Raw genomic sequence first — 15,410 nt, forward strand, 5'->3', positions numbered from 1 at the left:
CTCATTATCTTGTAAGCTTACTGGATACAATATATAAAAATTTGGATAACCCTGATATTTGGCTAAATGTACTTCTAATAGACCTACAAAAAGCTTTTGATCTGATTAGCTGCAATGTTTTAGCTAAAAAACTCCTAAAAGAATTTCATGTTAACCCAATTTTTTTTAGAATAATAGCGTCTTTCCTTTCCAGTAGAACTCAATGTGTGTAAAGTATAAAAATGTCTATTCAGATCTCCCTCCATTTTACTGTGGTGTGCCGCAGGGTACCCTCCTTAGCCCGGTCCTGTTCCTGATTATGATAAATGGGCTTGCTACTGAACACCCTGGCCGCTGGAAATTTGTCGACAACCTGTTCTTACTGGAAAAATTTCAAGAGCTCAGCCATGGAAATCATGGAAGATATTTCCAGTGACGCTGCACAGGACGACATGACTGTGAATGCCATAAAGTCAAGTATCACATATGTAAGTTTCTTAAAGGGTACACCTTCGTTCAAGCAATCAATCCCTCCGGAGATGTCCGTTCAGCAGTGCAAACTCCTAGGCATCACTATCTTGAGCGATCTGAAGTGGGAAGTCCACGTTACTAAATGACTAACCCCTGTTTCCAAGATTTATTTCCCCCGCCTTTTCAACCTTTAAGATCCCGAGCTCACAGAGCCAACTCCCGGAAAGTCCCCACCCTTCAACCTCTCCCACCAATCCATGAGAGATACAGGAAGAGTTTCATTCCTGCATTTGTAAACATTATTAATCAGTGAATTTATTGTATTAACTCAGTTTTTTAGTTGTTGATCAGTTTTTTTAATTTGACAAGCGTCTGTCTGACACTGTATGTCCGTGTCAGTGTTTTTCCTTTTTTTTTTATTCGACAAGTTTTATCAGACTGTAATACCTGACGTAAAGCGCTAATTCGGCGCCATGCGCTGTGAAAGTCGTTTTGAAATAAAAGTCTCTTTCTCTCTCTCTCTCTCTCTCTCGTTTGAAGAAAAAAAATTTTTTGTCCTACCACCTGAACAATTAACAAATCTACAATCTGGACCATCATGTAATACAAGACCAATAAGGGCAGCTAAAGCAATGGGAATTGGTATTAAATTCACAATGGGTGAAAATCAACAACCTGGTCCATCAAATGAGACAAGACCCAAAAAACGAAGATTTACAATTGTTATGAATGATAATTTGCTGGAAGAAAAGGGAGCTTTTGTCCCAACACCTGAACAGTTAACAAATTTACAGCCTGGACCATTATGTGATGCTAGACCAATAAGGGCAGCTAAAGCAAAGGGCATTGGCAAATTGCCTGAAATAATGAAAATCCACAATGAAGAAGAAAGAATTATGGGGTTAGAAGATCAGTGACTTTTTTCTGTGGGACAATTGCTAGTAGGAACTTTATTTTCAGCAATTTGAAATGACAATATTTTTCTTTTTCAGTGTATATAGGCTACAATTTTCCAATGTATTTTAAAATATGTATGTGTATTTAAACACTATAGGGCGTCCTGTGGTGGCGCAGTGGATTTGACCTTAGCTTGGTAATACGAGACCCAGGGATCGAATCACGCTGCAGTAATTTGTAATAACTGTATCTGTAATTTGAAGAAATATCCATTGTATAATACAAACTGGCTACATTTACGACTTATTTAAACCATAATCGCCAATTCCATAGCAGAGACTTTTTTATTATTTAGTTGTTAGATTATTCTTGAAAGGGAAAGTTTTATGGTACATCTCGATGATATTACTCAGGAATTTCATATCACTCTACTACACTGTATCTACCTTTTGTCTTTGTCAATTTTCCCCAAATCCTATGAGACAAAAAAAAAAAAAAAATCAGAAAGCAATCGATCATTATCATATGCTGCAATATTTTGAGCATCAAATTGCACAATCATATGGTTTCAATCTCTTAGATTTTCCTAAATCTCGCATTTTAGATCCTTTTCTAACGATTCTAGAGGTGTCTAATAGTTTTCGCGTAATCTTTATCGTTTTATAAATTTCGTATAAAATCTTGTAGATAATATTGATTTTATTCTGTTTTCCTGGTTTCAACAGATATAGTTTTATCGTCTTTTGGCTGATCAACTGGCCTCCAAAGCCTAAAAAGTGTATTTCGAGAAAGTATAACATTTATTGCAATTATTATAATAAAGGATACGTGTTACGTTTTGGATACGTCAGCCATCTTAAAAAGACATTATCATAAAACTTATGAGCCTGGTAAGTTTTTGCTTTCAAAATTGAATTATGATCATAATCTCCTCGTTTTTATGTATATTACCCTAAAATTGCGCTATACTTGTTTACGCTATAGAATGTTTTACAGGAATTTTTCGGGATAGGTCTAATATTCATGATCACAGAACTCGAACAAGTGGAGATATTGAGGTTCCTCGCCTAGTTTCAAGTAGGACTGCTTTTTCAATTATCTATAGAGGGGCTAAGCTATGGAATATGCTTGTTCCAAGCATTAAAGAATTGCCCATTAATCAATTTAAAGCTGTGCTGCGTGTGGGGTTTCTTGGTAGGTATACCTTTGAAATAGATTGAGATTGATTGATTTAGTATTGAAATTAATTGTTTATTGTTTTTTTGTTTTTGTTTTGTTTTTTTGCTTCGGGATCATGATATTATGTTGTTTGATTGTGTATGAATTATTTATGTAATTTTTTTCTCGGTACACGTTTTCACCTTTCTGCTCATTTTAGATTAACTCATTGTTTTTTTTCTTTTTTTTCTTCTATTTTTGTTCTTTTTTGTTAGTAACACACCCTCGCAAGCAACGCTTTTGGTGTGCTACCGATTGATTTTGTCTGTGTTATTTCCTTTGGTTAATAAATTAATACTACTACTACTACTACTGTACACATGTTTGTCTTTTCACAAATGTGAATTTAGTTAGACAAGATCAGAGCCGAAGCAGTAAAACTTTAAAGCTTCTAATTTGATTTGAAATGTCTAATTTCAGGTTGAATTTGACCAAGGGACCTTCAGGAATGGAATGGTTTATATCCTCGGACATGTTTTACTTAGAAGTTATTCTCGACGCTACTGGAGTTGTCAAAGATGTAAAAATACAGCACGAAGGGTATAAAGAACAACAGGTATTGTATTCAAGGATTTAAATATTTTAACCATATTTAAAATATTAGTAAATGTTTAAACATTAACATACTTAGATATAACTAATGTTGATAAAATAGTATAATAAGTATTTAAAATATTTAGCTATTTCAATATTTTAAATAATTGAATATTGTATTTTAACGTTTCTATAAAGCAAAATAAATAATAAACATTACTTGTTTTAAAGGGACCAAATCTTAAGATTTTAATTAAAACACAGATAAAAATAAGGGTAGTCCAAAACAATGTATGACAAAGTAATGTTCAAAATTAACATCGAAACAAACACTATAGTGCTTATTCGGCTTAGAGAAAAGATAATTGGTTTGTACACGGGCCACACACCCCTTCAGTAGGCAATGGATTTTAGCTTTGAAATCTAAAATCCCATCTCTGAAACTGTGGGACAAATTTGAAATTTGAAAGAAAGATTTTGGTTTTGTCTGAAATATAATCAAAAGATCTGAGTATTCGAACGTTACAGTAAATTATCATTGAACTTGGGGGGGGGGGGGGAGAAGCTTGGGTGAAGAAGATACGCCGAAATCGGGGCAATATGTTCGCTTGAAAACGTTTTAAAAAATTTGCCCAGATATCATTGTGATTACGGGGGTTGGGGTTGGAGCTGGAAAGGGAACGGTCGGGTGGCTGGCTGTCCTCATCACTTTTGGCCCTTAAAAAGGGCACAAGAACCTTTCAATTTTCAGGTGAAACATGACCAACCCTTCCATGCAACGTGGCTGGGGGAAAATTTTTCTGACCCTTTGATGGGTCGCATGTTGGTTGAGCTAATATTTGTTTTTCTGGTTTTCGTCTATTTTAGGATCCCCTTGGTATGAAGATGTAAGAATTTAAGTTTTGAGCCAATCGGGAAAGCAGTTTTTGGGGGGAGGGTGAAACATTGTAATAAACAATGTTTTTGTACATTAGGCTCCTCCTTGCCCAAGGACTTACAGCTGTAAGTTTCTAACGTATCAGGAATTTTCGGCCCTATTCCCAAGGTACTCAAAAAAAAAAATGTTCAAAAAAGTTTTATCTTCATAAGTATATTAATATAAAGATTAGATTAGTATATATTCAAAAAAGAAAAAAATGTTGAAAAAAATATATCTAGTCAAAATTTGTTTATTGTGGTTTGACTATGCAAGTTGTGACTTGTCATTCACAGTCACATTCAAGCTGTGACTGGGGCTAACTTTTAGATTTCGAATGGCATCTCTGACATGTCATCTCAAATGTTTCGAATGGCGGGTAAAAGGATAAATATGTGGAATCTACAAAGGGGAACGAAGTGACCTTTTTTGACTTTTGTAAAATAAAGCTTTTGTAAAATTCCAAGCCTTGAAACAAAAACAAATTTTCAGTTTTTTTAACTTTAAAGGGAGATTTTTTCGTGAAGAATATGTCCAAAATTGCTTATTTTGTGTTTGCGAATTAAGAAGGATGAAAAAATAAAAGCAGAAGGGATTTTGGAAGTATGTCTTTATTTGTTGAAAATATTGTTTGCGAAATGAACAAAAATCTATATTTTAAATGTGAACTATTTTTTATTTTTATTTATACATAGACTAAATAAAAACCCTTGAACTTGCGGGAACTTTGTTCTGAAGAGGATTTCCAATGTAAACCCTCTGTTAGAAAATTTTCACTTAGCAAAACTCACTTAGACTCATCTACCTTTAACAAAGATGCACGTACTCGATAAAGGTAGCCCGTGTTATCATTATTTTTTATTGTTATGGGTAGACTCACAAATCAAGTCTAAGCTCATCAAAATGGTCCATTGCCACCACATCAAAAAAATAAAATAGTATGCTACCAATAGATGATGGGCTAATGATACCCCTCTGGCGTGGTATTTTCAGATAGGGTTTGCCTGTCTATTTTTTTCTGTTTTGTAGAATAGCTTTCCTTGGTAGCGTCTTGTCGTCCTTTATTGTTTTCTCTCATCCTGAGTACCTCACCTGCCAGCTTCAGACCGGTTTGGGAAGGTACTACCCGCCCCTAGAAAGAGAAGGAGCCGTCCACCACTCGCTAGCCATCAGGGGAAAGTGGAATTTGATCCTCAGAGCTGGTACTGGCGAAAGGACTTCTTTTTCTCACCTTGGATTGTTCCTCAAAAGATCTTTTCTTGTGCCATGGTTGTCGGTTCATATGTTAAGAGGATTTACTCCCGGTCATGATTTTGGCAGGCATTACTGACCTCAGTCTAGCCGATCTCGATAGCGTATTCTACAAAGTACCATGCCTTATCGTTAGACACTGTGCAAGACGGCTGGTGGGTGTACAATGACTAAAATTAGTAGTATTAGCAGGGTCGCATCCAGGATATTTTCTGGGGGAAGTGGGTTTGCTAAAAGACTATTTTTTTTGTGGGGGGGGGGGCGGTGTTTACAAAAAACTTTCATCAAAAATTTGTTTATATCCTATTTACCTTGAGCCCGACAAACATTTCGGGAGGGAGTCAAACTCCCTAACCCCCCTGTATATGGTTGTCGCCACTACCCCTTCATCCATCTTATCGTATAGTGATTTTATATACTTTCTTCTTTTGAGAAATTTTTATGTGTCACTTTTTTTAAATGACACTGCTCATTTGCATATGAAATTTTTATTAGAGAATCTAATATGATTTATTCTGTTGAATTATAATTTATAGTCAAGTTGATTTGTCATGTGGGGTCATTTATAATTACTTTTTTTGTGACTCGTTTTAGCAGTTTAAGAAAGAGCAGATGATATGTGGCAACCATGAGTGATTGAAATGTCTCAACTGTATTATTGAATTTAGAATTTTGCTTAATCTTAATACATATCTTAATACATTATACATTGTATCTAATTATTATACATTGTATCTTAATACATTATTTGATGTGAAAAATAATGTAACGAAAAGAATTAAATACCCGAAAACTGAGTAAACAGCGTTCTTCAAAATTCTTCAATTAATATTCCAAAATACATACTAATAATACTACTACTACTACTACTAATAACTCACTGCAGCACCAAGCCGCCTGAGGCCAACACAGCCACGCACGCTCCTCCTCCAACCTGATCTATTTAAAGCATCCCTCTTACCAAATTAAACGTTTTGGTCTTTATTTTAAAGATCAGGAGTATGTACTGATTATAAATGATTATATGTTCATCTGTGTTTGTCCTTTTTAGAGCAAGACTCGTTGCACTATTAGTAATTAATATTGAACGAATTTCTTATTATAGAGTTGTCCAGAGATGGTTGAGTGTTTAAGTCGCGGGAACTTTTCAAGTTTGAATAAGCATTTAGAGGGTTTGGCTCATATCTACAAGCTAAGCACAGATTCTCAGGAAAAGTCGAATATATTTATGGCTATAAATGCATTGGAAAGTGATTTGTACTCCATTTTTGCAGCCAGCGCTCCTCAAAATGATGCGACTTCAATATTTTACTCGCCAGTAGGACTTGTTCAGAAACGACGTGGAGGTTTGTTTTACGAGTATCTTCTTTATTTTGTCCTATTTCCTCCTTCTGGCGTGTTATTTTTTTTTGTGTGTGTTTTTTCACTAAAGTCAGGTTGGCAGTCATTAAAAATAAGGCATACATTTAAAAAAAGGGGAATTAATACTATTGTATATTTTCTTGCTTAAACCAATGAGTATGTTTGATATTTTCTTAATTGACAAACAAGTAAAAATGATGCTTTTGAAGCTTAGGCGTGGTAATGTAAAAGACTCTTTTTGAAATTTCTTTGAAAATCTACAATAGCAACCCAGCCGATTAAACTAAATAATTCGCATTGATTGGTCTAATCTTTTTGTTCATTATACTTGAATCTCAGGATATGGGAAGTTTCTGCTTCTTCCAAAAAACATTATATCTTTTTTTCTCACTCACAGAAATAGTGGGTTCAATCCTGCTTTCTAGGGTTACATTGAGAAAAAGGTTGAAAAGGCTAGAACACGTTCTGTAGATGAAGGAAGACAAATTGCTAAAGATCATCGTTGTCAGCCAACCGTCTAGGGCCAGACAAAAAGCAGGCCTTCCCTGAATGGGGTCGTAAGGAAAGATTTAAAGGAAATGGAAACTTCTTAAGAGAGTGTAAAGAGGGAGGATTTGAATAGATTGGGATGGAGGGGCAGCGTGCGTAGCTGTATTGGCCTCAGGCGGCTTGGTGCTGCAGTGAGTTGTTACTAGTAGTAGTAGATATTGGATAACAATGATAATGTCGAACCTCTCTCTTTAGTTTTTCCGCTTTAATTTTAAATTGCTAGGGTTTGTAGCAGTAATAAAAAATTTTTTTTTACCGTAACCAAACTGTATCCAATGCCTGTTTTTGTCGAACCTCAAATTATGCTGAACCTCTCTTTAGTTTTCCCGCTTCATTTTAAATTGCTGGGGTTTATAGCAGTAATAGCATTTTTTTTTTACCGTAACCAAACTGTATCCAATGCCTGTTTTTGTCGAACCGCAAATTATGCTGAACCTCTCTTTAGTTTTTCCGCTTTGATTTAAATTGCTAGGGTTTATAGCAGTAATAGCATTTTTTTTACCGTAACCAAACTGTATCCAATGCCTGTTTTTGTTGAACCTCAAATTATGCTGAACCTCTCTTTTGTTTTTCCGCTTCATTTTAAATTGCTGGGGTTTATAGCAGTAATAGCATTTTTTTTTACCGTAACCAAACTGTATCCAATGCCTGTCTTTGTCGAACCGTAAATTATGCTGAACCTCTCTTTAGTTTTTCCGCTTTGATTTAAATTGCTAGGGTTTATAGCAGTAATAGCATTTTTTTTACCGTAACCAAACTGTATCCAATGCCTGTTTTTGTTGAACCTCAAATTATGCTGAACCTCTCTTTTGTTTTTCCGCTTCATTTTAAATTGCTGGGGTTTATAGCAGTAATAGCATTTTTTTTTTACTGTAACCAAACTGTATCCAATGCCTGTTTTTGTCGAACCGTAAATTATGCTGAACCTCTCTTTAGTTTTTCCGCTTTGATTTAAATTGCTAGGGTTTATAGCAGTAATAGCATTTTTTTTACCGTAACCAAACTGTATCCAATGCCTGTTTTTGTTGAACCTCAAATTATGCTGAACCTCTCTTTTGTTTTTCCGCTTCATTTTAAATTGCTGGGGTTTATAGCAGTAATAGCATTTTTTTTTACCGTAACCAAACTGTATCCAATGCCTGTTTTTGTCGAACCTCAAATTATGCTGAACCTCTCTTTAGTTTTCCCGCTTTCATTTAAATTGCTAGGGTTTATAGCAGTAATAGCATTTTTTTACCGTAACCAAGCTGTATCCAATGCCTGTTTTTTGTCGAACCTCTCTCTTTAGTTTTTCCGCTTTCATTTTAAATTGCCAGGGTTTATAGCAGTAATGTTTTTTTTTTTTTTACCGTAACCAAATTGTATCCAAGGCCTGTTTTTGTCGAACCTCAAATTATGCCCAACCTCTCTCTTTAGTTTTTCCGCTTTCATTTTATATTGCTAGGGTTTATAGCAGTAAATGCATTTTTTTTTCACCGTAACCAAACTGTATCCAATGCTTGTTTTTTGTTAGGTAAATGATATAACCAAAATATTTATCAATTTACAATGCGCGTATGAATAATGTATGGCCAATTGACCAAAGTCGTAAGGTAAAGATACCAAAAATTGTTGCTGAAAGAAATTAATCATGCCTTTTTTCCATTATCCTTTTTCGAGGAAACTGTTATCCTTTTTTTCAACGAAATTTCCTTTTCTGATCAAATGAAGAAACACTAGCTTTTTTCAGATAAGAGTTTGACGGTAAATTTTACAACAAACAGAAATTATACCATATTTTTTTACCACTTGGTTATTAGAAAAAGTACCTGTGAAGGGTGAAGTTAGAGATAGGTCCATACTTTTGCCCAATCTGTGGAGATGAGGAGGATGGCTTAATTCATTTTTGGGTTTTGTAAGGAATTAAATGGTCAGAGGGAGGAAATTTTTCTGGGCTTGAATACAAAGGTGGAATGGGTGGATGTAATATTAAGGGAGATTGGTCCTTACTTTTGCCCAATATGTGGAGATGAGGAGGATGGCCTAATTCATGTTTGGGTTTTGTAAGGAATTAAATGGTCAGAGGGCGGGAATTTTTCTGGGCTGGAGTACAAGGGTGGAATGGGTGGATATAATATTGAACAATAGAAGTTTTACGGGGATTAAGGATTTGGATAGGTTTATGGGTACAGGTATGATACATAGGGGTCATTTCCTGTAATTTATTTGTTATCTAATTTAGATTCAAGGGTGTGCACTCCATACCATATTAACCATAGCCCTCGAAGGCTTTTAATGTTAATAAATATCGTATCATATTTGGGATCTGTTGTTCCCTTGACTCCCACACCTTGTGCTAAAGCCTGATTAGCGGTTTGCTGAAAGCAATTTAGAGGGCAACAAATCTAGTCAGTTAGTAACTGATAGTCTTTTAACCGACTTATAGGTTTTACTGACTTTTGGTAAAACGTTTGAACTTTTTATTTACCGACTTTCAAAACATTTGAACATTTTGTTCAAAGCAAATGCGAATAAGTACTGTTTTCATTCTTGAAGCAATGTAATGAAAATGTTTATATAATATTGTTGTTGTGTCTGAGCATTCATTCTTGAAACATTGAAAATGAAAAGTTAGGCTTTTGCGTAAAGAGTGAGGAGTTCAGAGGACGGCGGCACCCCTTACGTACAGGATAGTTTCTGTTTGTTTTAAGCTTATCTTCTTTGTTTGCTTTAAGTTGAGAAAAACTAAGGTATTCTTTTTGTTGGTTTTCACTGTTTAGTGAAAACCAACTTTTTATTGGTTTATGTTTAGTGTTCATGTTTAAAATAAAACAGGAGCACCAGATATTGTTTTTGTGATTTTGTAACACGACTAGTGTGTGCTTGCATCGTTTCATAGTCTAAAACCAGTGATTCCCAGAAGGGATCCAGGTAGACCCTCAAGAGTCCACAGGAGATTTGACGATGGTCTACGTTGGCGTGACCAAAAACAAATAGGAGGTTACAATTCGTTCAGAAAAATTCATCTGGCTTAGATAGTGAATAACTAAAGTGTTGGCTTGATTTCACCTATCAATGTAGGCGGCTAATATTTTTCAAAGCTCAAGCAGTCTTACGCGTAAAAACCGTAACCGTAACTCCCTGTATCACTCACCTACAACACAAAGCAACGAAAAATTTGTGTAATAAATTGCATCATTCATTTCAAATTGTGACTAATGTAGGCACTAAAATAAGAAGCAATGCGTTGAATACGCGTTCTGCACAGCCTTGCGACGAAAATAATGAAGATCGCCCTTGCATAATGAAGCATGATGGTTGTCCAAAGGTCTATGTTTTAAAAGATTCTACTAAATTTTGAATCAGTTTTAGAGTTTTTGAAAAGTAAAGATCCAGATTTAAAGACAGCATCGTTAATTTAAATTTGGCTGCAGGAAGAAACACCCAAAAGTATCCTGAACTGTGAGGAATTGCGATAAAGCTTTTGATAGCGATCTTGTCGAAAAAAGTTGTAATTTTGCTAAAAATTTCTTAACAAAATAACAGCAGGTTTCAAACAGTTCGTGGTAACGAACTGTAGTAAGGAGCGACCCGGTTCAATAGTAACTAAAACTCTAAAAAATGGAATTGTTACCAATAGTTACATCAAAAGAATCGCATTTTAATGCTGATTTTAGATATATAAGTTTCGTCAAGTTTAGTCTTACCCATCAGAAGTTACGAGCCTGAGAAAATTTGTCTTACTTTAGAAAATAGGGGGAAACACCCCCTAAAAGTCATAGAATCTTAACTAGAGTCCCACCATCAGATTCAGCGTATCAGAGAACCTAATTGTAGAAGTTTCAAGCTCCTATCTACAAAAATGTGGAATTTTGTATGTTATGCCAGAAGGCAGATCACGGATGCGTGTTTGTTTCTTTGTTTGTTTGTTTTGTTTGTTTTTTTGTTTTGTTTTTTCCCAGGGGTGATCTTATCGACCAAGTAGTCCTAGAATGTTGCGAAAGGGCTCATTGTAACGGAAATGAAAAGTTCTAGTGCCCTTTTCAAGTGACCAAAAAAATTGTAGGGCACCTAGGCCCCCTCTCACGCTAATTATTTTCCCAAAGTCAAAGGATCGAAATTCTGAGATAGCCATTTTATTCAGCGTAGTCGAAAAACCTTATAACTATGTCTTTGGGGACGACTTACTCCCCCACAGTCCCCGTGGGAGGGCCTACAAGTTACAAACTTTGACCAGTGCTTGCGTATAGTAATTGTTATTGGGAAGTCTGCAGACGTTTTCAGGGGGAGTTTTGGTTGGGGGAAAGGGTTTAGAAGAGGGGGATATGTTGGGGGAACTCTCCTTAGAGGAATATGGCATGGGGGAAGAAAATTTCCATGAAGGGAGCGCAGGATTTTCTAGCATTATTTGAAAAAAAATGAGTTTTTTCAGCTGGAAGTAAGAAGCAGCATTATAAATAAAACGAACAGAAATTATTACGCATATGAGGGGCTCACCTCCTGCTAATACCTCGCTCTTTACGCTAAAGTATTTTTAGTAATTTCAACTATTCTACTACTTTTATGTATATATTTTACTAATAAAAACATTCGTAAAAAATTAAAAGTTCTAGTTGCCTTTTTAAGTAACCAAAAAATTGGAGGGCAATTAGGCTTCCTCTCCCGGTCTTTTTTCTCAAAATCATTGGATCAAAACTATGAGAAAGCCATTTAGCCAAAAAAAAAAAAATAAAAAAAAAATGCAAATTTCGTTTTAATTATTCCTCTGCGGAGAGCCAAAATCCAAACATGCATTGATTCAAAAACGTTCAGAAATTAAATAAAAAAAAAGTTTTTTTTTAACTGAAAGTAAGGAGCGACATTAAAACTTAAAACGAACAGAAATTACTTCGTATATGAATGGAGCTGATTCCTCATCAACGCCCTGCTCTTTACGCTAAAATTGTTTACTGTTTTAAAAAGAAGAGTTGAGAGAAAGAGTCAAACTTTAGCGTTAAGAGTGGGGCGTTGATGAGGAATCAGCCCCTTTCATATACGAAGTAATTTCTGTTCGTTTTATGTTTTAATGCCGCTCCTTACTTTCAGTAAAAAAAAAACTTGTTTTTTTTTTATTTGATAATATTAAAGAACGGCGAGATTTTCAGTTATTTTCTAACAAAACCGAAGTCAATAATGATAATTAGCTGTAAACCATCAAGTGCATATCTCCCATCATAATTATTACTATTTTATGATTGTCACTGTAGAAGTTACATTACATTATTGATGTTTAATTTTAAGTATATTACGAATATTATTACATCAAAACCTAATGCGATCAAAAATAATCAATACTGTAATAATTAAGAGAAAAAACCTTATTTTTATTTTTACTACTTTGAATGAAGAGTTTTCCAAATAAGATAGGATCATAGCTCTTGTAATATCACAAGATTTACTCAGTTGATCTACAAGCTTAAACTAGCCTACTTAGCCTGCCAAGATTTTCGCAAACTAATTTGGGCTTACTTTGTGCAAACTTGATTTTGACTTTAAACAATGCTTGAAAATAAAAGACCCTGGTTATTATTACAGGGACATTTCAGTGTTAATCCTATTGCATTGGATATTAATAATGCCAAGTGTCCAATTTTCTTTGAAATTTTCTATTTTTTTAATGAAGCTGCCAGACTCCACACTATAATTGGCGCTATTTCAATCCCTATTTTCCCATTTTAACTCACCGAAGATCCAACTCATATATATTTCTTGTTCTCTTTTATTCCAGTTAGCTGATTCTAATTTTTAAATCCGTCATCTTTTCTGAAGAACCTTATTTAGGAAAAAGAAGAGTTACAGAAAGGAAGATTTTTTTATATAAATCTATGAATGAATATTTAGATTATTCTCGTATCTAAATCAAAACTTTGAAAACAGCTTTTTAACGCATAACTTAGTTTATTAGGAAACCCCTTTCCCGTCTTTTCACTAGAAAACACAGTCGCTATTTTAGCTTCACCTTTTTTCTATAACATGTAAAACTTCGATCATTACAAAACTTATATATTTTGCTGGAAGAGGTTTTAAAATTGTAAATTCAGGCTTTTTAATCTGTTGATATTTTAGTCTAGTTAGAGACTTTCTAAATTATGTTGCAGGAGCAGCACTTAGGTTTTGCCCTTTTTTTTTCTAATCTGTCAATTTTAGTTTATTGCTAGAAAGTGGTAAGGGTTTAACCTCCAGGGTCTTAAAGAAAATATTAAACCTCAGACTAAATTGATGAATGTGAAATTATATTTGGGAAGTTCCGTATAATTCTTGAATGGGCCAAAAAGGATAGTTCTCGTTTGTAATTGAGCTAGAACATGGAGTGTTAATTGAAGTAGAGGTATAGTCTATATTGGACAGGACTATCTGAAGATATGCAACCAAGCTTTCTTTGCTTCGACAGCTGTTTCTGCTTTTTACTGGAAAGCTCTGTTCTCGAAGTCAAGCAGGCAGAACCAGTTTCAAATTAAAGTTGGACTAAAATCAGGATGTAGTTAAAATGCGTGACAGCTACCTGGCTAGGTTTTAGGCGAGGGAGCGAATTTTAAGCAACAATTGGCTATTATGCCTTGGTCATCTTTGCAGTAAGAGGTTGGCACCTTTTGCTAGTTGCTTTATTTATTATTTGCTTCTGATGTAATTTGAGGTTGGGGAAAATTTGGTTTCGTGTCCGTTACGGAGAGGGACGTGCAAGTAGAAACAGGCTGTTAGAGCGCGATCATCTTGGATAGGGGATAAGGTCAAAATTCAATCAGACGCATGGATTCAAAACTTTTGAACTAATATACATCGTCTTTATAATAATAAAAAAAATTAATCACACATGATACTGCTCGGGAAGGTATCGGCTCTGGTGAATTTCTGATGAGAAAAGCCGCTTTTGTTCAGGTTAAACCCTGATCAGAAAAACCGCTTTCTTGCTCATGAAAATATTGGTTTAAAATTAAATAATTTAATGTATCTCAAATAAAATATTAATAGAAATTCTAATATATAAATGATTAAATTTGACCTAGTCTATTTCGCACTTGGCATGAGATATCATCAAAGTAAGCTTGAATATTTAATCATGTATTTCTCAACCAAAATTGTCTTAATTTATGGTTTTTTATTAATTATATTTCTTTGCAGGCTTGTGGTGTCAACTTTACTTTCTTCTATCTCCCTACGATCTGTTTGATGAGACTGCCAAAGGGAGTATACCCATGTCTGTGGAAAACATTTTTCAGAAGGAACTCGGCTATTATGTAAAGGTGACCATTGAAAAGTCGGAAACACCGCAAAAACTTCAGATATCTCCTATTTTAACGAAGATGAATGAGTCTCAACTGTAAGATTTTAACTTTGGCTTCTATATATTTTATTTCTTTTGTAGATGCGGAGTGACATCTCTACAATTCAATGTACTTTCCTCCCTTCCTTAAGTAAAATCTGGCTAGTTAGACAGATCAATGGATATCCAGAAATATTTATATGAACGAAGCTTTCGAAACGGCATGAGATTTGATAATTTGTCCTTTTCAAGAAAGAGCTTAGGTAGCATTTTTTACCGGCCATGGAGCCTTATGGGGGAGATTGTCTTGAAGTAATTTTTTGTTTATGAATTTTATTGTTAAATAAAGAACTCAGAAGTTCAAAATCTAACGACCGACTGTAAAAATTGGTGAAAATCTTAAAAACTCTTCATAAAACGTATGTGTAAAGTTTTTTAAATAATCTCTATGATAAATGCTTTCTTCTGTCCCTTATACTTTTTACCCTCTACAAGAAGCTGTAGGCTGTAGAGCCTGTGGATTATCGAAAGGTCTTATCCAGATTGTGGACAATACAAGCTAGTCGGCCCAAATATCTTTTCTGCTCTGAAAGATGTAAGTTACTGTTGTGAAATAAGAAAAGAAAAAAAAAAATCCAATATGCAAAAAAGTCATCTCGCGGCTGGTTTCAAAATTCAAGATTTGATTTGGCATAAAAATTCAGAATATGCTCTGAGAGTGAATCTATTGGAAAAAAAATTTGATTACGCTGTATGTTTGTTTGCTTAGCAGAGAAGTGTTTTTAACTAGCTTAATTGCTACATAGAGAAATTTCTTCAATATGGTCTCATCCGATTTCTTGCTATAAAAGTTTTGTTGAGGCGTGATTTGTGTCCACTTACCTTCTTTTTTTATCTAGTTTTACTTCATTTCGTTTTCCCCAAAATTGAGGGCTTACTGTAAATAAATATTTC

The 15,410-nt window shown here is 34.6% G+C and overlaps 1 protein-coding gene across 3 annotated transcripts in view; it reads left to right on the top strand.

Annotated features, from left to right (window-relative positions):
- Positions 1 to 15,410, top strand: part of LOC136027778 (mediator of RNA polymerase II transcription subunit 1-like) — a 55,817-nt gene that overhangs the window by 17,164 nt on the left and 23,243 nt on the right. For all 3 annotated transcript variants that reach the window (XM_065705243.1, XM_065705246.1, XM_065705247.1), the window contains exons 4-6: positions 2,986 to 3,121; positions 6,372 to 6,612; positions 14,315 to 14,513. In XM_065705243.1, the coding sequence (XP_065561315.1) occupies positions 2,986 to 3,121; positions 6,372 to 6,612; positions 14,315 to 14,513 (576 nt within the window). The remainder of the gene's footprint in view (positions 1 to 2,985; positions 3,122 to 6,371; positions 6,613 to 14,314; positions 14,514 to 15,410) is intronic.

This window comes from Artemia franciscana, chromosome 1, assembly GCF_032884065.1.
Source record: "Artemia franciscana chromosome 1, ASM3288406v1, whole genome shotgun sequence".
NCBI lineage: Eukaryota > Metazoa > Arthropoda > Branchiopoda > Anostraca > Artemiidae > Artemia > Artemia franciscana.